This window comes from Littorina saxatilis, linkage group LG11, assembly GCF_037325665.1.
Source record: "Littorina saxatilis isolate snail1 linkage group LG11, US_GU_Lsax_2.0, whole genome shotgun sequence".
NCBI classification, from domain to species: Eukaryota; Metazoa; Mollusca; class Gastropoda; order Littorinimorpha; family Littorinidae; genus Littorina; species Littorina saxatilis.
In genome coordinates, this window is record NC_090255.1 from 25,686,523 (window position 1) to 25,708,714 (window position 22,192).

At 42.5% G+C, this 22,192-nt stretch overlaps 1 protein-coding gene across 1 annotated transcript in view; it reads right to left on the bottom strand.

Moving 5' to 3' along the window:
• The window catches only part of LOC138980141 (uncharacterized), a gene marked incomplete in the record, with an annotated part of 85,891 nt that extends 64,186 nt beyond the window's left edge, over positions 1-21,705 (bottom strand). The window contains 3 exon segments of the mRNA XM_070352975.1: positions 9,165-9,390; positions 20,774-20,925; positions 21,617-21,705. Coding sequence (XP_070209076.1) covers positions 9,165-9,390; positions 20,774-20,925; positions 21,617-21,700 — 462 coding nt within the window.
• Between the last annotated feature and the right edge of the window lie 487 nt (positions 21,706-22,192).

Sequence of the window (22,192 nt, forward strand, 5' to 3'; positions counted from 1 at the left end):
CGTGCGAGCTGCACAAGCCAAGGTTCGAAGTTCTCCCGATGTTCGAAGCATAACAAAGAGCGTGTCTCGCGAGAGCTGCTCAGATACCAAAAAGGTCTATTATTAGACCTTATTGGTATTCCAAGCTCTCGTAATCTCTCGCAAACTTCAGAGCATAGCAAAGCATGCGGTACTAGCGATCTCGTGCGAGCTGCACAAGCCAAGGTTCGAAGTTCTCGCGATGTTCAAAGCATAACAAAGAGCGTGTCTCGCGAGAGCTGATCAGATACCAAAAAGGGATCAGCCATTGGTTACCTATCGATACAGGTACCGTTTGAACCAAGAACGCACAAATTACTCTAAAACCACCCTTTTCCCGTCTGTCCTACGTTGTTCTTTTGAACACAACTGCACAGTGACGAAACGCTGTCAATGTCCCCGCAATGTTAACGGAATATTGGTCCGAAATGGTCGCTCTCGCGAAATTGGCCCCGGGAAATGGGACTTTCTCTCACAAAACTATAAGCGTGTGTGTGTGTGTGTGTGGGGGGGGGGGGGGTGTCGAAGGACAGTTTCGCGACCACTATCTGCCTACACCATCATGAAGCGGGCGAGAAAGTGATAGACGTGCGGACAAGACATCATCAGGAATGTCACTCACACGAAGATTGCTTTTATCCTTTCACCCTCAATTTTTCTTTTTTGGGGTGGGTGGGGGGGGGTTACGTTTTGTTACGAATAGAGAGAGAGAGAGAGAGAGAGAAAGAGAGAGAGAGAGACAGAGAGAACAAAAGGGTGTGTGTGTGTCAATTTGTGTGTTTGTGTGCGTGCTTGTGCGTGCGTGTGAGTTTGCCATAAGGGGGGGGGGGGGGGGGGGAGAGACGAGGGAGCAGGGAGAGAATATTACGACAATAACTTTGTATCGTGTTCAGCTTCTCTATGCATTGCACCCAAACTTTTTCTTTCTCCGGTCGATAACGATGACCCTATATTTCACTGTTGCCTTTTCCCTTCTTCTTTCTTCTTGGCCTCCTAAATGTAATTCACCCAACCACCCACCCACCCACACACACACACACACACCCTGGGATTGGGACCTTTCTTGGACCTCGACCCCACGTCTGAAGACTTTCACACACACTGTGACACACACACACACACACATGTATACACTGTGACACACACACACACACACACTGTGACACACACACACACTGTGACACACACACACACACACACACACACCCTGGGATTGGGACCTTTCTCGGACCTCGACCCCACGTCTTAAGACTTTCACACACACTGTGACACACTGTGACACACACACACACACACACACACACTGTGACACACACACACACTCTCTCGCTCTGAAGGAAAGGGACCGTCTTATGGTGGCACAATAGAATCTTCGCCTGATGGTACAATACATTAGTCTTCTTCTGGTGCTAGAATGCATTGTCTTTTTTCTGTTGGCACAATATAAGCTTCTTCTGTTGGTAAAATACCGTTTACGGTACTATCTTCTTCTGCTGGTACAATACTGAATAGTCTTCTTTTGGTTGACAAATACAACCTTCTTCTCGTCGTACTTTTTTTTCAGTGGCAAAATACTATACATCCTTCTCCTGGTGGTGCATTTCATGTAAGGAACAGAACTGTAACATCAAACTGCCAAAAACGCCAACGGCGCAAAACAGGGCTATCAGGCTGACAAAACGCAGAACAGCCATAATCTGTAAAGTGATCCAGCATTGCAATAGAATGGATTAGAGAGGAGGGGGGGGGAGGGGGGCGGGGGGGGGGGGGGGGGGGGGGAGAGCGACTTGTTCCAGACCTGCCATTTGGCGTCGCGCGCTGGTCATGCATAAATGCAGTACAAAAAGTATGTTCCAATCATACATGGGATTTACATATTCATTATCTACTCATCTCTGTTTCCGAGAGTTCAATGCCCAGGAATTGCTGTGATCCTCTGACAACGGCGAATAAGGACCACTTACAGCTAAGTTATTGCTGTGAAAATGTTCCGGGGCACAGACTTCATATAATTTATTGGAATACAACCTTCATGTCTTGTGCCTTTCCAGAAAAGAATAGCCTGCCCCTCAACTTTTGAGAGAGAGAGAGAGAGAGAGAGAGAGAGAGAGAGAGAGAGAGAGAGAGAGAGAGAGAGAGAGAGAGAGAGAGAGAGGGGGGGGGGATCCACCATAAAACTGTCTGAATATGCATGTGTTATGAATGCATGGAACCGGTGGGGGGGGGGGGGGGGAGGGGGAGAGAAGGAGGGAGGATCAAAGTAAGCCAGAATGAGCAGATAGAGATTTGGGGCGAAGGAGGCCAAACAGAAGAGGGGGGGGGGGGGGTAACACCGACGATCATGGAGGGATCAATACTGAAGCATGACGGTGGGAAGTAACAGGGGGCAATAAACAGCAGATCTGGGCCACAATCGCCATAATGGGGCAATCAGAGCCAGCAAAACATTCCTCCTAAACCACACACCCCCCCACCCCCTTCCTAAAAGCCCTCATGCATAGTAAAACATTCAGACTAAAGGATTCATAGAAGATCCCCCGTTCCACCCTCCACTTCCCTCCCTCCCTGATCTCACGAACCATCACACCGAATGTCTAACTCGAACGTCCCTGGCCCATCCTACACCCAACCCTACTCCTCCCTCCCTCTCTCAGTGATACTAGCCATCAAACCTTCACACCGAGAAAGTCCAGCATCCAACTCCCCAGTCGACGATGCTGGCTCGGGCAAAGAGCATCTACATTAGCGGAATTATGCTAGGTTTTTATGTCTCCGGTTTTCTGAAAGTTTCACAAACGTCCAAGACGCACTGAAGAATAAGAAAATGCATCAAAGATTTTGGGTTTAGACCAAGCATCGGTCACAGACGTATTCAACATTTGAAACGACCTATTTTTTTAAAGTTTGTCAAGTGAACAAAGGCGTTGTGAAGGTCAAGCCCGATCGGCCCATCCACTGATTCACAAAAGAACTCCACAGTACACTTTCCAAAACGACATTTTACTTCCCAACAACCACCTTATCTTCGGACACTCTCAACGTTTTTAATATTAATACATTGAATAATGTACCAACCCAGAGTAATGACTCCTGGGCGAATAATGAGGAATTATAAACTATGTGTTTGCCGTTGATAAGATTAAGAACAAAACGAGCACAGTAAAATGAATACAGATGTAGCATACTTAAAACAGTCCCAAAACCAAGCAACAAAAAGAACACCATATCAGAACCTTTTCCCACACAAATAATGTCCCTCAAACTCACATTAATTTTTTCAGTGTACACTTTCAAACCTTTCTTTATTTGGTGTTTAACGTCGTTTGCAACCGTTCAAGGTTATATCGCGACGGGGAAAGGGGGGGAGATGGGATTGAGCCACTTGTTAATTGTTTCTTGTTCACAAAAGCACTAATCAAAAAATTGCTCCAGGGGCTTGCAACATAGTACAATATATGACCTTACTGGGAGAATGCAAGTTTCCAGTACAAAGGACTTTACATTTCTTACATACTGCTTGACTAAAAATCTGTACAAACATTGACTATATTCTATACAAGAAACACTTAACAAGGGTAAAAGGAGAAACAGAATCCGTCTTACGACATGCTGGGGAGCATCATCGGGTAAATTCTTCCCGCGGGGGGGCGGGGGGGTAAACCTTTCCTCGCATAAGTTTTCCCTCAACTTCTTTACATCAAGTCTCTTATCATTTTTTGGGGTTTTTTTTGCTCACAGAGCATCATTCTATACATCCGTTTACACACCAACAATAACTTTGCTTTCACCCCTTTTCGACCAAACAAAAACTTCCAATGCATGAGTTTTCACATGAGCAGCAACTTTCCTTACATCACTTTTTACAGAATGTCCTCAAGCACTCCAATACTTGTCTCGCGTGAAACAGAATTAAGCACAGATGAATAAAACACAGCGGTATAACACACAGGCGTGGAAGTAGAAGGAACACATCCCACGACATTGATCTGTTAGGTCCACACACAACACGACCCACACCGAAGTGAAGAGAGCGAGAGAGACGAGCAATGTTGAGCCACAGTGCGCGGCTACCATAGACACTGGACCAGCGAGAGCCACAGGGACAGACACTGATCAACAGCACGGGCTAACCGGCGCGACACAGGACACAGGCACGCGGATACTGCAACAATACGGTCTTCTTCTGGTGGAACAATTCAGTCTTCCTCTGGTGGCATGGCTCAGTACATTTTCCTCTGATGGTACAATTCTAGTTCTAATGGTACAATACAATTTTCCGTTGGCACAATGCAATCTTCTCCAATTGGCGCAATGCAATCTTCTTCAAGTGGCACGCTTCAGCCTTTTTCTAGCGGTGCAATACTTTTTTTTTCTGGTGGTCCAAACTAGTCAAATTTCTTCAAGTACATGTAGTACAATACAATTTTCTTCTAGTTGTCCATCAAAAGGACTCCTTCATTGCGGACAACCGTCTTTGGGAAACCACAACTAAAGGTCCTTTATGATATGCACTTTTATGCTGATCCTTCAAGTTCAAGCGTGAAAACAGAAACTGCTCTTCTGTAATCAACTGAGACCATAAATAAAAGCTTTTGTACAAGCGGGTCCTTTGCAATACACACGAAAACAAGGTTATGCAACAACAACAAAAATGCACAAGTTGCAGACTACTGTATCATAAGAGGCCGGGTGGGGGTGGTTAGGTGATGGGGGGATTTCCAAGCCAGTAAAACGCCGTGACAAGGGAGAAGAATGACCCAAGTGCAACAGCGGTTGGGCAAACAAATTATGGAAACGCGTGGGGGGGGGGGAGAGAGAGGGGGGGAGAGAGAGGGGGGGAGAGAGAGAGGGGGGAGAGAGAGAGGGGGGAGAGAGAGAGGGGGGAGAGAGAGAGGGGGGAGAGAGCGCGCGAGGAGAGAGAGAGGGGAGAAAGAGAGAGGGGGAGAGAGAGAGGGGGAGAGAGAGAGAGGGGGAGAGAGAGAGGGGGGAGAGAGAGGGGGAGAGAGAAGAGAGAGAGAGGGGGGGAGAGAAGAGAGAGAGAGGGGGGAGAGAAGAGAGAGAGGGGGGGAGAGAAGAGAGAGAGAGGGGGGGAGAGAAGAGAGAGAGAGGGGGAGAGAGAAGAGAGAGGGGGGGAGAGAAGAGAGAGAGAGGGGGAGAGAGAAGAGAGAGAGGGGGGGAGAGAGAGTGAGAGCGCAAAAGAGGGCAGGGAGAGAAAGAGAGAGATGAGTGGGGGTAGCCGTCACAAAACTGCCAGATAATCGACACGAAGGAGCCGGACACCCTGACAGTCCCCAGGGAACTTGCCCGGCCCATGCCCGACCCGACTCTGCCCACACACAGCCCCCTCACTTTGGATATTGTCTGTTGCCTGCAGTGACACTTCAGAAACTGGTCCTCTGCCACAAGCACAAACGCTGAGCTCCATGTCGCGGTCAGCTTCCTAATAGAGACGCAATGCAGAATGCCTTGCCTAGCTGGATGGGGTTGTCTTTGTGCCAAAGTATACACGAGATTTACATATTCACAGCATACACTGGTATTTTCATAGTCTTTTTTTTCCCTCTGTCTTCACAATCACATGCAGTGACAATTCAAAAAATGGTCCTCCGCCTATTGGAGAAGTGATGTATGATCAGCACAGACAGCTACGATAAGTATTCAATCAACCCATGTAAAATTGTCTAAAAAGGTGGCAGAGTTTATATCTTGACATGCACACAGTGACATTTGCAAGAGAACTCTAACTCATATGTTCCCCCGAAACAACAACATTCTTTCCCTCTCGATTGAGAGTGATAGACCAAAGGCAATATAACAACAACACAATCTGCATCATATGTGCATGTATTACACTAACCTAAACAATTCAACCCCACAACAAACGTGAATCTATGAAGTATTACACAATTACGGTATAATTTATCTACTGAAGTTATTATTTGTTTACAAATCAACAAATATCTGAGTTTTTCAACAAAGTAGTATCTGCCAATCTACCAAACATTCTTAACCATTTAGTCACACTAATCCCTTTCCTGCAGCCCAATACCATTTAGCTGACAGACTCATCCCCCAGAATCCCCAACTAATGAACAAGCCAGTTTCTTCTCTTTTCCCTGGAAATGGAAACCTCCTGTACACTACTCTTCCCTTTCCTACACTTTCATCCATTTGCCTAGTGGTGGGAAGCATGATAGAAAACAACACCTGCGTGTGTATGCTCCTCCCTGTGTGTCTGGTGTGTGTATTTGGCAATTTGCTTGAGAAGGACAGAGACAGACCTCGTGGAAAACTACAACTTATGTACAACAGACAGATCTGTGTGTGTGTGGCGCCTAAGACAAAGAGAGACACAGACTGACAGACAAATACTAGGCGTGAAGCAAAACTACAACTTTACTAAAGACTGTTTAGACAGATTTTTTAATTCAGGACTTTCCCTTTCATCTTTTTCTAATTCTGTCAGTACAAAATAGTACAATGGAACCCCCATTTAGGGCCTCTTTTTACATTTAGTAAAGTTTTGACTAAATGTTTTAACATAGTCTAGAGGGGGGAATCAAGACTAGGTCGTGGTGTATGTGTGTGTGTGTGTGTCAGTCTGTCTGTGTGTGTGTGTGTAGAGCGATTCAGACTAAACTACTGGACCGATCTTTATGAAATTTGACATGAGAGTTCCTGGGAATGATATCCCCCGACATTTTTTTAATTTTTTTGATCAATGCCTTTGATGACGTCATATCCGGCATTTTGTAAAAGTTGAGGCGGCACTGTCACACCCTCATTTTTCAATCAAATTGATTGAAATTTTGGCAAAGCAATCTTCGACGAAGGCCGGACTTTGGTATTGCATTTCAGCTTGGTGATTTAAAATTTAATTGATGACTTTGGTCATTAAAAATCTGAAAATTGTAATTAAAATTATTTTTTTATAAAACGATCCAAAAATACGTTTATCGTATTGTTCATCATTTTCTGATTCCAAAAACATATAATTATGTTATATTTGGATTAAAAACAAGCTCTGAAAATTAAAAATATAAAAATTATGATTAAAATTAAATTTCCGAAATCGATTTAAAAACAATTTCATCTTATTCCTTGTCCGTTCCTGATTCCAAAAACATATAGATATGATATGTTTGGATTAAAAACACGTTCAGAGAGTTAAAAAGAATAGAGATATAGAAAAGCGGGCTATCCTCCTCAGCGCAACCGCTACCGCGCTTTTCTGTATTGTTAATTTCACTGCCTTTGCCACGAGCGGTGAACAGACGATGCTACGAGTGTACAGTCTTGCGGAAAAAATGCAATGCGTTCAGGTTCATTCTGTGAGTTAGACTGAGCTTGACTAAATGTATTTTCGTCTTACGCGACTTGTTTCTTTATAAGACCTCCTGTTCACAAACTGTAAATTTTCTCTCACTTTATGACAACCTCCTTTTGAACAACTGATTTATCCAGAATATTGGGCGTTTTAAGAAGGGCGTGGGGTTGGGGGACCATTAGTACCTTTCCATGTTATCCCAAGACTCTAATTAAAAATATTCTCAGAATTACTGCAACTGACATGAAATGCCCTGCTCTTTGTATGGTATTAAAAAAGAGAAGATAAACATGGATGAAAGATAAGCGTATTCAAAATCAGAAAAAAAATCTCATACTTGCCTGAACATGTTCGATCAAATTTGTATCATTTTCCTTCTTTTGATACTTTAAAAATGGAGAAAATATGTCAGCAAACAAAAGTTTGCAAAAAAAAAATCATTTCCTCAGAGACATTTCCATTACTGGTGAAAACAAAACAATGAGGAAAAGTGAATGAACGGTTTACTATCGCACTAAACTAACTCCAAAAGATTACTGGTTGGTTACAAAACACTGTATGAACTCGCCATCAAGATTTTGATGACTGTGTCAGGACTCAGCACAAATAAAACAAGCTTGAAATACTTATTACAGGATGAACAGATCTCACTTGATGATGTAGTGCATTAATTGACAATGATGATGAAGATGGTTCTGTACATAACAGCTTACAGTGTTAAACATTGATGGTGATTCGATGAGGGATTTCTATGAAAAATGATTTCAAATGATCAAAATATGATGTGCAAAAACGAATCACAAACATGTAAATGGACAAAAAAATAATAATGATAATACGATCGATCAAGCAATGCAGACACACACAAACTCATGTAGCCACAGCTCTGATGAAAATGAACCTTGACAAACACACAATAGTGAATACAAACATCCAACAATTTATTTTGTCACTTACCTGTTAATCTGCTTAACAGAAGTACCAAAATACATTCTAATGTGTACACGAATTGCATGTCAAAATGTCATCAACAAACCACGAGGCAAGAGCAAAAATGGCACAAAGGGAAGTAACCACCCAAAAACTAAACTAAACTAACAGTCACAATACAGTTATGCCCTTGGTAAAAAAATTAAAATGTTTAAAAAAAAAAGTTTTGTCCTCGTCAGTAGTGGTGGAGGGTGGCATTTGGGGTATCTTACCTGTTTCATTCACCTGATCCAATTAAAAAAATCATGTCAGCAGTAACATGGGGGTGCAACATTCACAAGCTTATTTCATGGGTCATGGGAGACGAAACCCTATTTTTGTTCATAATTCAAAGCAAAAAAAATGTGTAGAGCCCCAAATGCGAGTCTTCAGAATAATGCAAATGGATACCTACACAGCAAATTATTTGCAGAAAGGATGTGAACAGCTAAAAATGTATAAACCGATAACTTCTGACAGTTTTAATCTCAAACTTTTTTCAACTATGAAAATGCTTCAGATCAGCTACTGAAGATTAACAAAAATGAGGAACAAAAATGTAGGGAGCCTTAAGGCATACGGGGAAAAGAGAGAGGGTTTGTCAATGTTGCACCCTGGCAGGACCACTACCAGTCATGTCTGTCTGTCCTGTCGCTCAAAAAAACAAAATACAAGTCATTCATATTCGGTATATTCGCACATACGTCTCCCTTTTTTGTCCACATTATTGCAGCGCCTTAAGTAGCAGTAGCACAGGCTACAAAAACAAGGCTATTATTACTCTTCCAAAACCTTAACCCTACAGTGCCAAAACAAAACCCAAAAAATCCACCAGTTACAGGGTACTCACCCGACTGCACACTGATGAACCAACGTGCCGCCCCCGGTAATGTTCCCCATCCCTGTGATTCTTGGGTCTCACGCGTCGTCGACTGCGCCTGGAACTGTAGCGGCTGCTGCGAGTGTAGTAGGGGGAGTGGTTGTGGGGGCGGTCACATGAGCGATCACGGAAGTGGTTGGACTCGGGCCGGTCATTCAGGTGACGATTGTAGTTCTCATAACGATCTGGTGTGTAGCTATCAAAACAGAAATAACAAAAAAAGAACTTCAGATGAGTACTAAATTATTTATAATAGTTAATACTAACAAGAAGAGCAAACGCTCGATCGAGTCACTTTCGCAGTTCTGAATATTATATGAGGCATCAGATGGACAGGAAGAAATTGCTATTCACAACACAATGAGTCACGTTCACATAAAATTTGAGCCCGGTCACTTTTATAGTTTCCGAGAAAAGCCCAACGTTAAGTTGTGTGTTGCCGAACAGAAAAGGCTAGTTATCTCCCTTGTTTTTCTGATAACGTTCGTAAAAGGCTACAGATGTAAATACTTTGATGTAAAGAATAATCCTACAAAGTTTCAATCACATCCGATGAACTTTGTCAAAGATATAAAATGTCTAATTTTTCCTTTGACGCTGACCTGTGACCTTGAAAAAGGTCAAAGGTCAACGAAACCATCGTTAAAGTGTAGAGGTCATTGGAGGTCACGACTAAACAAAATATGAGCCCGATCGCTTTGATAGTTTCCGAGAAAAGTCCAACGTTAAGGTGGTGTCTACGGACGGCCGGCCGGCCGGACGGACGGCCGGACAGACTAACACGGCCGGCCGGACAGACTAACACTGACCGATTACATAGAGTCACTTTTTCTCAAGTGACTCAAACAACTTTTCCAGGATATCCACACCACAAAAGAACCTTACACAAGAGTCCACTCCTGTAATCCGGGATGTAGAAGTTTAAAAATGTCCACTAGCCCGACAGGTCGGTAACTAATGAAATTTGCTAGCCCACAGAATTTTACACTAGCCTAAAACTTTTGTGATTATACAGGGGAATTCCACTATATCCCGTTCAACTACATTGCGGGTTCTGCTATACATCGCGATGACATGCTTGGGCCCCGAAAAATCCTTGCTTTTAAGACTCAGAGCCCGTTGACAAGAACAGGTTTTTCAAAACAAAGTGAAGCATGTACAGCCAGACCTGGGAACACCAGTTTGGCACTTGGAAGTTGGAGTATTCTAAAACAAACTTCATGTTTTTTCAGAAGAATGAGCTCCAGACAGCATTTGAGCATCCATGATTCAAACATCAGACATGGGAACCCCTGTTTTGCACGAGTATTCTCAAACTTGGTGTATTTTCAGAAAAATGAGCGTACTCCACACTGCATTTGAACATCCACAGGGATGTTGCCACAAATTCATACCTATAGGACAAATGTCCTAAACTCTTCGGCATCAATAGGACATTTGACTGCTTTCAGACATTTTAATAGGACATTATAATTTTGTGCAAAACACAAAATTATGATCACACACATATCAATATATGCGTGCGTATATTGTTTTATTACTTTTGTTTCAAACAGGACACACACACACACACAAAAAAACAACTAAAAAGCAACCAAAACTTCAGCACTCTTACTTTGATTGGCACACAAACTGCATCATTTCCTGACAGAGCTTTTTCTTGACATATTCGACAAAACAGTTTACCTGTATAGATGGTCTCTGCTGTCAAATTCTAACCAACTACTAAACAGGGTCAGCCATAAATAGTTAACCTTATTAAAAGACCGTCTGTGCGAATGTCCTGTTGTACAGACACGTACATCTTCAAGTCACGAAACTTTACTTTCCGTGATTGTGGAGGTTTCAGCGGCGACACTGTCATTGGCGCTGTCATTTTCCGGAATTATGCTATTGCTAGCCGTGTTTTCCCATGTTCTTCTTGGCCCTATTGTAGCACACGATGCCGTTGAAACACCAAACGTGCTCAGCTTTTTTGTTTGTTTGGCAGGCTTTAGCTTTTTTCGGTGGCATAATTCAGTGCCGTGCGCTTCAACTCTAACCGAAAGCAAATTAAAGCATACGCGAGCCTTGGTCAGTTGGAGTTGTCTCCCGTACTCCTAACTTTAGTGCTGTTGATGGATGTACGCAAACAGCTCATACCGCAAACGGTTCGTAAAACGCAAGATCTGCACTGCACAACTTCAGTGCACCTGTACGCGAGAGCGCTTGGTCACTTTTTGAAGATTATTATCATGAAAGGAAAATTATCAAATAACGCGCTGTCCAAAGGAATGGAGTTCTTTTTGGACAATGACCGCGCACAGTTGAAAACGATAGGACATATGACCGCCATGCGGCTAAGTGAATCGAACATTTGAGCCTTTTAATCGGTCTATGTCCGATGTCCGACACCTAACGACATCCCTGCATCCATGATTTAAACATGCTTCACACGTGCCGGTCGCACCGTTTATTAAGTTTACCAATACATTTAAAACAAATGCTTCTTTCAGTGTTTACTGACAAAAACTGTAATCATATGTCAAAGTACTGGATCGGCTTCAGGATGCACTTGTGAAGAAAAGAAGTCTAGGAACTTTTCTCATCATATTTTTTTTCGATTCCACTGACCGTGAAATTGTATGGGTTCCCAGGTCTGAAACATGCTTCAAACGCGTTCGTCGCACTGGTACTTATAACTTAAGTTTACCAAAACATTTAAAACAAATGCTCCGTCCAAGTCCGCACCGTGGTATTCCAATGTCTGTGTCGAACTGCGTGATGCCAAATGTGACCGTAGGCGTGCTGAGCGCAGGTATCTTAAGACTGGTCTTACTGTCCATAAGGCCAAAAATAATAATAGGTCTGTTTACGGTAACATAGGCCCAAAAAATAGGGTCGGTAGGTCGGGATTTTTTTTCCCCCCCCAAAAAAACATATTTTTACGTTATTTTGCAAAAAAAAACAAAAGATTTTTTTTCTTCCCCCAAATGCCAAAAAAAAGTCTAGGGTCGCGCGAAAAAAATAGGGTCGGTCGGGTTACCGTAAACAGACTATTTTTTGTTGTTGGCCTAAACAAATATTTCAAGGAGCAAAGGACATTCTAACTAAGTTAGTAGTAGTACACGCAGCAAAGACAACCTTCCTCCAAACCCAGATTATTGCTTGCAATTCAAGCAAAAAACTGTTCGATATTCCGGCCGTAGTAAGGTATCCCCACTTCCCACTGTTTTCCCCGCTAGTCAGCTGCCAGATGTATTCAGTGATTACTTCATCAAGAAGGTTTCTGATATTCGTTCTGAACTTGATCAGATGAGTGCACATTCTGCTTCCTCCAGTCATGTTGATGTTCCCACTGATTGTTCTTTTCCATCATTTCAGCAAATCAGTGAAAAAGACCTTAAATCCATTATTCTGAAGTCCAAACCAACAACTTGTCCACTTGATGCCATACCCACACCACTGCTTTTTGAGAATCTTGATGTGTTGTTGCCAACTCTTACTCAAATTGTCAATGATAGCCTGTTATCTGGTGTTTTTCCATCATTGTTCAAAACTGCACTTGTCAAACCACTTCTCAAAAAACCTAGTCTTGATGTCAATATTTTGAAGAATTATTGTCCTGTATCTAATTTATCATTCTTGTCCAAAGTTTTTGAAAAGGTAGTTTTGAAGCAGCTGTTGTCATATTTGAACACCCATGATTTGATCTCGCACTCTCAGTCCGCTTATCGCCCTTCTCACTGTACTGAAACAGCCCTACTTAAAGTAATCAGTGACATTCTGTCTGCTCTGGATGGTGGTGATGTGTCAGTGCTTACCCTACTTGACCTTTCTGCAGCGTTGGACACGATTGACCATGTCACGCTTCTCCATAGACTTCAGACTCTGTACGGCATATCCGGTCCACCGCTAGCATGGCTTGAGTCCTATCTCATTGGCAGGACTCAGGCTGTGCTTGTCGATGGCCAGATGTCTGCTCCAGCCCCACTTTCTTTCGGCGTTCCTCAAGGTTCAGTACTTGGTCCCATCCTTTTCATCATGTACACTAAGCCCCTCTCCACACTGATTCAAAACAATTCTGTTTTAAATCAGTCTTTTGCTGATGACACCCAGCTGTATAAACCCAGTCCCCCTGCAGAGACACATTCCGCCATCCAGACCATTCAGACATGCATCACTGATGTTAAATCTTGGATGGTCGATAACAAACTCAAGCTGAATGATGATAAGACTGAAGTCTTACTGTGCAAAAAGAAGAACACTACATTTCCCTCTCCCCAACCTGTTTCTGTTCAAATAGGCAATACCGACATTCTTTTCTCACCATCAGCTAGAAACCTTGGATTCACCCTTTCATCTGACATGACCCTCAACAAACATATATCTTTAGTCTGTAGAGCAGCTTATTTTGAGCTTCGTAAGATCAGCACCATTCGCCACACACTCTCCTCTCAAACAACTAACACTCTTGTCTGTGCCTTTGTTCTTTCTAAACTTGACTACTGCAACTCTTTTCTCTCTGGCTGTCCTCTGTACCTCCTGCATAAACTACAAAAAGTCCAAAACTCGGCAGCACGCCTCATTCTCAAAGCACGAAAACGAGATCACGCAACACCACTTCTTCACACACTGCACTGTTTACATATTCAAGCCCGCATTGACTACAAACTGTCCACCCTCTGCTTTAACTTCTTTTCTGGCTCGTCTCCTGCTTACTTCTCTGAACTCCTCACCGTCTATTCTCCAGCAAGACAACTCCGTGCCTCTTCTGACTGTCGCATCCTTACCATTCCACATTCCACACACCAAAACCAAAACATACAGACAACGCACTTTTACTTTCTGCGCACCCACACAATGGAATTCTCTCCCCTTTCACATCCGCCACTCTCAGTCACCCCAAGCATTCAAACGAGCACTTAAAACGCACCTCTTCAAGAAATACAACCCCTGATTTTGTTTTCTCAGTCCATCAGTAGGCTACATGTAGTGTATTTGTTGTTTTAGTGATAATGTATATAAACATCTAGGACTGTTTTCAGCATTGTTGATAACATGTTCTGTTTGATTAAGGGTATTCAGCTGGTATTTCCTTGTTTTTTACTACCTATTTTATTCATGTTTTTATTACTTAGTTAGTGGAAGAATCTTTTGTAATGTATGTGTGATGGTGTATGCTTTTAATTAAGCGTTGTTGACTATGAATGTAGATGTAAATGCTTGTATAACTGTGTTTTAATTTTAAATGTGTCAAGCGCAAAGACGGGCATGGGAATTGAAAATTGTAAAATAGGCGGAAAATTTATAACTGAAGACGCGAAGCGTCAAGTCGACGGCGCGAAGCGCCTAGCCTTACTAGGGGGGTCCGGGGGTATGCCCCCCCGGAAAAAATTTTCTCCAAAGAACCCAGATGGTGCAATCTGGTGTCATCTGAGCTCCAAGTTTGCCATTAAATTCTGTTTTTAGAATCAGAGTGTTTAGTACAAAAATGTACCAATTGTTGCTTTTTTGAAGAAAAAAAATATATACATGTATTATATGGTTTAAATTTGTAAAAAAATTGATCTGTTGAGACAAACAGGAAAATGTAACTTGTAACACAATCTGTGCAATCTGGTTTACTTTCAAACATAAAAATAACTGAGGCGGGCGGTAGCAGTGCGTGAACAAAGTACGGACAGTTTTCGCGGGCTTTTGCGCAAAGGCCAAAGTAATCGGTGCTTTTTTTGTGTGCCTTCCCCCTTTATTTTTTCGGCGGACACTTTTGCATTTTCGGCGGAACAAAAAACAAAATTCGGCGGACAATTCCCATGCCTGGCAAAGAGCATAATTGTAAAGTTATGATGTTGCGCTATATAAATGCTCATTTATTATTATTATTATTATTATATAAACTCGGAGGCAAAAGAAACGCAAATAAAGGATGCGTTAATTAAACCTTTATGGACCTGAAATTTTAAAAAAATCATGATACTAGCATGTTCTGCACGTGTTGTTTTAGCAGTCTTATCTTGTCAGAACCGTGCTTGCCGTTATCTGGGTCACACGCGAGGTCTTGTTGACAGGGATCCCAAACAGTCATGGGGACAACTTTCAGCACGTGCAAAATGTGGAAAAGCAGCTTTTCGTCTTCAGAGTATTCAGGCAAGCTGTACCGTACTCACAAAACTGTTACAACATTCATTTCTGCGACACAGACGCGATGCCGAGACTATCACCAGATCAGCGCCAACAGGCGATCGAGAGACTTGATGCCGGACAATCAGTTCAGCAAGTTCAGGGCTTGCCAAATTTTAAAATTTCTGTATTTCCCAGGGAAATGTAAATCCAATTTCTACATTTCCCCCCAAATATTTAGGTTTCCACACATACAAACCACAGATATAATTATTCAGTTGTGGCTCTAATGAAGTGTTAGTATCTCTTTGACAAGAAGTTGATATCTGGGTTTGTCACAGTGACACTCTACACAGTTTTATAGGAACAGCCAGGCCAAGGTTTCCGGAATCGTCTTCATGCCCATGTTTTCACGAATCCGAACCTTTCTATTAACGACATTACAATCACACGACGCACTAAAAAACAGAAAGACGATCACATAAAAATCCTTGCAAACGCGTCTCTTGCAAACAACACATGTGACCTCCTTCCGGATGTATAATTGTAAACAGCTCATTCATTGGCTAAATTCCAAGTATGGACCAATCAAATTTCGCGAATCAAAATACATTTTTCGATTTGTCAGGAAGGGAAGCAACTCTCTTGTTTCACAGCAGACGACAAAACTAAAGACTCGGCAACGAAGCAGACATCGCAAATATTGTTTTCTTTTATCTGTGAATGGACAGGCTTTGCGGAACGTGTTTAAGGTAAACAAAAATCATCCAATGTGCATTTTGAGAGATACGATTGTTGTCTTTCCCGCGGCAAAGCAACCTGGGTAATGTGAAGTTCCCGGCCAATTTTTACCTTTCCCCTGGTTACGGGAAATGGGATTTGGCAAGCCCTGAAGTTGCTAGGGCATTTGGAGTAAATGTCACCACGGTTTATCGCCTGCAGCAACGTTTTCATGCCACTAACAGTACCTGCGACTTACCAGGACGTGGCAGACCCCGGGTAACAACAGTCCGACAAGATCGCCATCTTGTCCATCAAAACCAGCGAGATGCATTCGAAACTACCACCAACACAGCCCGTGACACATTCGGGGTGCGTGGGAAACCCGTCAGTGCCAGAACTGTACGCCGACGCCTTGGGCAGAACCTGGTAAATCGGCGTCCTGCTCGACGTCCTGTCTTGACAGCTCAGCATCGCCTGGATCGTCTCACCTGGGCCCAGCAGCATGCCCACTGGCGCCATCGGGACTGGCGGAGGGTTCTTTTTTCGGACGAGAAGCGCTTTTACCTGGAACCTGGCGATGGGCGTGTCCGGATCTGGCGAAGACCTGGACACTGCGGTTTGCTAACATTAACATCTTGAAGCATGATCTATGGGGAGGTGCCAGCGTCATGATATGGGGCACTATTGGTGTCAATCAGCGAGTGGGGCCTGTCGTCTTTCAGAACGTCGGCCAATGTCGTGGGAATGGTGTCAATGCAGACCGCTACATCAATCAAGTCCTGCGTCCCTATGTGGTTCCATTTGTCCAGAGGCACCGGAACTGCCTGTTCCAGCAAGACAATGCCCGTCACCATACTGCACGTGCTACCCAGAACTTCCTGCGTCACAATTGCGTGAACCTTCGCTATCCTGCTCGATTCCGGATCTCAACCCAATCGAACACTTTGGGGACATCATGCAAAGAAGGATTAATGCCCTTGCCCGGAGACCCCGCACAGCAGCAGAACTGCGTGCTGGCGGGACCCAGGTGTGGGCTCAGGTCCCTCAGCAGAAAGTAATCACCTCGTCCTCTCCATGTACCGGAGGTGCGCCACAGTCATTCACACCCAGGGAGGAGCAACACGCTATTGACTTTCAACAGTCTTCAAACAGTGTTCAGTGGAACATGGCACGCCATGCTCTCATCCCAATACACTTTTCCGTATGGTTTTTGTATCGGTCAATTCGTTTCCTTGTTATTGTTAACTCGAAATAATTAACTCGACATTAGAATTCATGTGTAACCCATCTTCACTGCAGCATTTGCGTTTCTTTTGCCTCTGAGTTTATGTATATATACTGACAATAGGTAGTCCCACTGATTTTTTAAGCCTGCGGAAGTACCATTTTTTCTGAAAATGCATCAACTTTCACCTACCATTTCACCACCTTACTTTTGCCTCTGATGATTTATTTTGTGATGAAAATAAAGAATGATATCTTCTGACTTGTTCTGTGTATTTTATTTGCTTTGTGTTATCGTTTGTACGTCACATTTCGCGTTTAAAAACACAAGGATTCACGCAAAATTTCTCAGGCGCCGGCCTCAGCGACACTGGACGAGTTTTCGCAGACTACCCCCTACCTTCTTTCAGCTGCTCGCGCGGTTTACAGAATGAATCAAATATCACATGACCATATGCAAATGAAAGGGGAGACTCGGCTCTTTCGAACAGGCGTAGTTTCGTACAAAACAATAAGGAGCAAGTTTCCGTAATTCATCGTTGAAAAAGACCGATTTTCAACAAGAAATAACTTCTAGTTGCACAATATCAATCCTATATTGATACATATCGATGTAAAGTTCGTTTTTTGCTCTAAATACTCATAGTCAAATCATTTACGTAACTGAATTGTGGCGGAAGCGCCGTGACGTAGAAAGTGGGAACCCCGTTTCTGAACCAGTCAAAAGCAGGCTAAACATGGCGGCGCGTGACGATTTTACGGAGCAGTCTGATGCTGCAGAAAGATTCGCGATCCTCGGTTGTTTACGTCCATACTTGGGTAAGTAAATGTCCAGATTGGTAGAACCAACCTCCAATCTTTTTGTCTTGCAAATAGTTTTTAAAGTTTCACTCATCTAAGTTTGATAGTTTTGAATGTTCGAACATGAACACTCGAGCGTCTGTTACACAACAGCAAGCGCGACCAGTGAAGAAACTTCAACGAACTACCACAGCTAAATTTGATACACTGTACAAAAAATAACGATTCCATACGGGAAATAAAGAACATATCTTATAATTGACTAAAAATCTTTGCAAGATGGCTTTTGTTTGCATTTATTCTTTTACTTTCAAAAGTTCGAAGTGACTACAGAGATTCGGCAAGGACGGTAACTCTGGCTGCAAACGCCTTTTTGGCGTCTGCTACAAGGGTACTGTCGATGTCTTTCAGATCAAGTATAAGTCCCAAAAGTGTTTTCCTCGCCACCTTGCGTTGTATTTTTGATGTTAAATGTATTTGTTGATACATTTTTACATCTCCAAAGTTTTTTCATTCTCCTAAACGCAAGAAAGGGGACTTAGGGCTTGCGTTTAAAAAACAAAACATTTTTGTGTCAGTTTTGAGTTTAAGCAGCCAGTGTCACACAAATAAGTTATTGTGCTTTTGTGATTGTTACAGTTGATGACGCGTATCAAACGATGAAAGATCATCTGTCTGCCATGGGCCCTGGAAGTGGCAGGGGTTGTCCTTGTCAAGTGCCAGCAATTTCATCTATGACAAGCCGCCTCATTCTCCAGTTTGGCATGCTGTACGACGAGCTGCATGGTGGAAAGACACAGGAAGACCTGACAGAGTTTGCAGAGAAATTGCTGTCTGTGAGATTTGGACATGAGGTACCACTTCTGTTTTCTCTTGTTCTGAAATTTCGGAAACAAGCTCAGATGATACTAAGACAAGTGAAGAAGTGGACAATACCAAACTTTTACATTTTTTGGACCAGAAGCAGGACTTTTCGTACCCACGAAACACTGAGTATTGACTTCAAAACTTTTCTGATGGAGTTCTACCCTCAAGGCCCCCCTGTCAGAGTGCCAGTGGACAACAACCTGCAGGATGAGGACTGTGTTGTCGACCCTATCCAACCGAAGTCAAAGCGACCGCGACTTCATCAGCGGGTCGATGATCCTGACACCAGCAGCTCCAGTGAAGAAGACGGTGAGAGTTCCAATTACAGTCAAGAAGACGAGAAGGAGTCGGATAGCAGTCAAGGAGACGAGGAGGAGGGAGCTGAAGATCTAGATTTCGATGGCAAATTCTCAACACAGGGACAAAGAGAGTGGCAGTCTACTACGACAAACAATATTTTATTGGAGAGGTCCTTCAAGTGAAAGATGAGGAGACTGCAACTTTATCTTTCATGAAGCAAGATGGCATCAAGAACTTTGGGTGGCCAGCATCCATTGACATGGACACTATTTCTGCCCGGTTTGTGTTTGACTGGAGTATCCAGATGGACCCCTGTGGACAAAGAGCAAGGCGATGGTCTGCCACAAACTTTGCAGCTTTGCAGTCCCTGTACCAGCTGTTCAAATCGACTTACTGCCAGTGAAGAAAAAGTATAGTAAAGAGGTTCTGACATTAAAACAACATCAAGAATGCAGGGTTGTGTGTTGTTCAGTCTTTAGCTCATTTTCTGATTTTTCATCATATTTAGTATATTCACCCGATTCATTCTCATTTTTTCTCTCGTAACTCCCCCTAACCTCACAAATTTTTCTTGAGGGGTATGATAATGTACTTAAAACTATTCCAGTGTTTCTAATCTTTTAAAATCATCCAGTTTGGTATGTCATACTTTTCTGTGGGTAGATTGGTTCCAGAGATACCATCAACCGACATGAGGGAATATAGCGTTATAGTCGTGAACCTGTAAAAAACGGTGTTAATAGTCAAGTTTGAGGCCTTCCAGACAGACAATGGCTAGCATCACTGGGTCAGAATTAATTAGGCTAATAACTGAGACTCAGGAGACTACAAAATTAGCTTGGTTGTGTAGTTTTTACCATAAATGTTTATTTGTTTCACTTCCAAAGTTGGACATTTATAACAAATGTCACCATTTTCGTACATTATGTCGTCATTTTTAAATTGAAATGGCACACTAACATTCTGAGGTAGGAAGATTTTTATGACAACTTTTCATTTGATATAGTCCTATTATAAGGAAAAGGAAATTAACAGTGAACTGTTTATCTCCTTTCTTGTGATATAACCCCTCCAACTTGCTTCCAAATAAGGAATTCACGTAGACGCCCCAATGCTCACGATGTCTTAAGTGTCATATCTCAAAAACTATTAAACATACATGTATATAATTTTGGGTGCTTCTTAGTTTTGCTCATACCTTGCATTTAGTATAAGTTTTGTTTTGGTAATTTAATTTTTTAAAAATCAGTGGGACTACCTACTGACAAAAACTGTAATCATGTGTCAAAATAGTGGATCTGCTTCGAAATGCACTTGCGAGTAAAAGTAGTCCAGGAATTTTTCTCGTATTCTTTTACCACTGACTCTACAGTGTACTGAATCACTGATCGTATTCTATTTCTAGACAATCATGCGTACAAAATACGGCAAAATCATATGGGTTCCCAGGTCTGTACAGTGCTTCTGATAGTCTTTAAGTTTCCAGCCCTACTGGCGAGTAACATAAGTACTAACAGAAACAATTTTAAGATTTTGGCTATCCATGTAAACTGACAACAAACCTTCTGCTGCGAGAGCGAGAGCGAGGACGGCGGGATCTTCCTATGTTGTTGTAGTCATCATAGGTGCTTCCTCTGTGTCGTTTCTGTCGACCACAATGATCCTCAAAGGAGAGGTCTCGACTGAACGAGCGCTTGCGACGTGGTCGAGGCATCTACAGGGATTAAATTAAAAAATGATTGCTTTAATTTTGAAATAAACAAAAAGCTGCCAGTGCCAATTGTGCATTATAATCTGATTACAAACCATTAAACAGTTTACAAAGAAAACACCGACACAGCTCTAAAGAACCATACTACTAATACTACCAAAAAAATGTAATAATTAAGTTATTATTATTTACGAAGATTATGTTGACAACAAACTCTTTCAATGTTGTGGTAAACGATACTGTCAAAATGACCCAAACCTGTCTTTGAAATTGACTCCGAGCTCGAATTGATACGTCTTCAGACTTCATAGTTCACAACGAAATAGATTAGCACTAGTTTAGTTAGCACTAGACATACATCACATGGTACATTAGAGTCCATTCAAAACGCTGTTTCTATGGTGGGAAAACCGTGATGTTTGGTGAGACAAAGGCAGGAACCAGGCGGAACCATTTACTTTAAATATATGCAGTCAATCGTCATGTGGGATCTCTCACACACACGAACAACAACAACTTGTATTTGGGATCCGCCAGTTTTGACGTCTGGTCGATTTCCCCAAAATGGCGGACAGAAGAACCAAGTTAGATTTTGGGTTTAAAATTCACCGTACAATCACAAACTATAAACCCAAAGTAACCCAGAAAGCACTTTCCTTACAAATTAGTACTTGTTCATTAATTAGTTACTTACAATACGGGGCTGACCCACTGTCTCCCACAAAAAATCGAGGTTAATTCGTCGGCAGGTCGACAAAATCGAAGTTAATGCGTCCATTAGCCTATGAGACGGCAGTAATGATTGGGTGAAAGTAACCAATGAAAATCACCAACACCAAAAGAAGGCGACAGCGTTGCTTCCCTTATTTTTCTGCTCTGTGTTTCGATTCGTTTTCCTTTTCGTTTAGCCTCACGCCAGGCATAGTCGGGAACAGATATATATATATATACACACAAACTTATAAAACCAGCAAAACACAGAACACAAAAACGAAAAGGAAAAAACAAAAATACACAGAAAGATTATTAGAATTAAACAAAGACAACAACAAACAAGTCAGAAAAATGATACGTATTATCAGAGACATGTATGTCTCTGGTATTATTACATTGAGTGACAAATACTCAGAGAGAGAGAGAGAGAGAGAGAGACTGAGAGAGAGAGAGAGAGAGAATGTTACTCAGTCGGGTCAGAGACGACATACATAGATCTATCAGTGTCTCTGGTCGGGTGTCACGCGGGTGTGCGAGCGGGTAGTGCGTGCCCGTC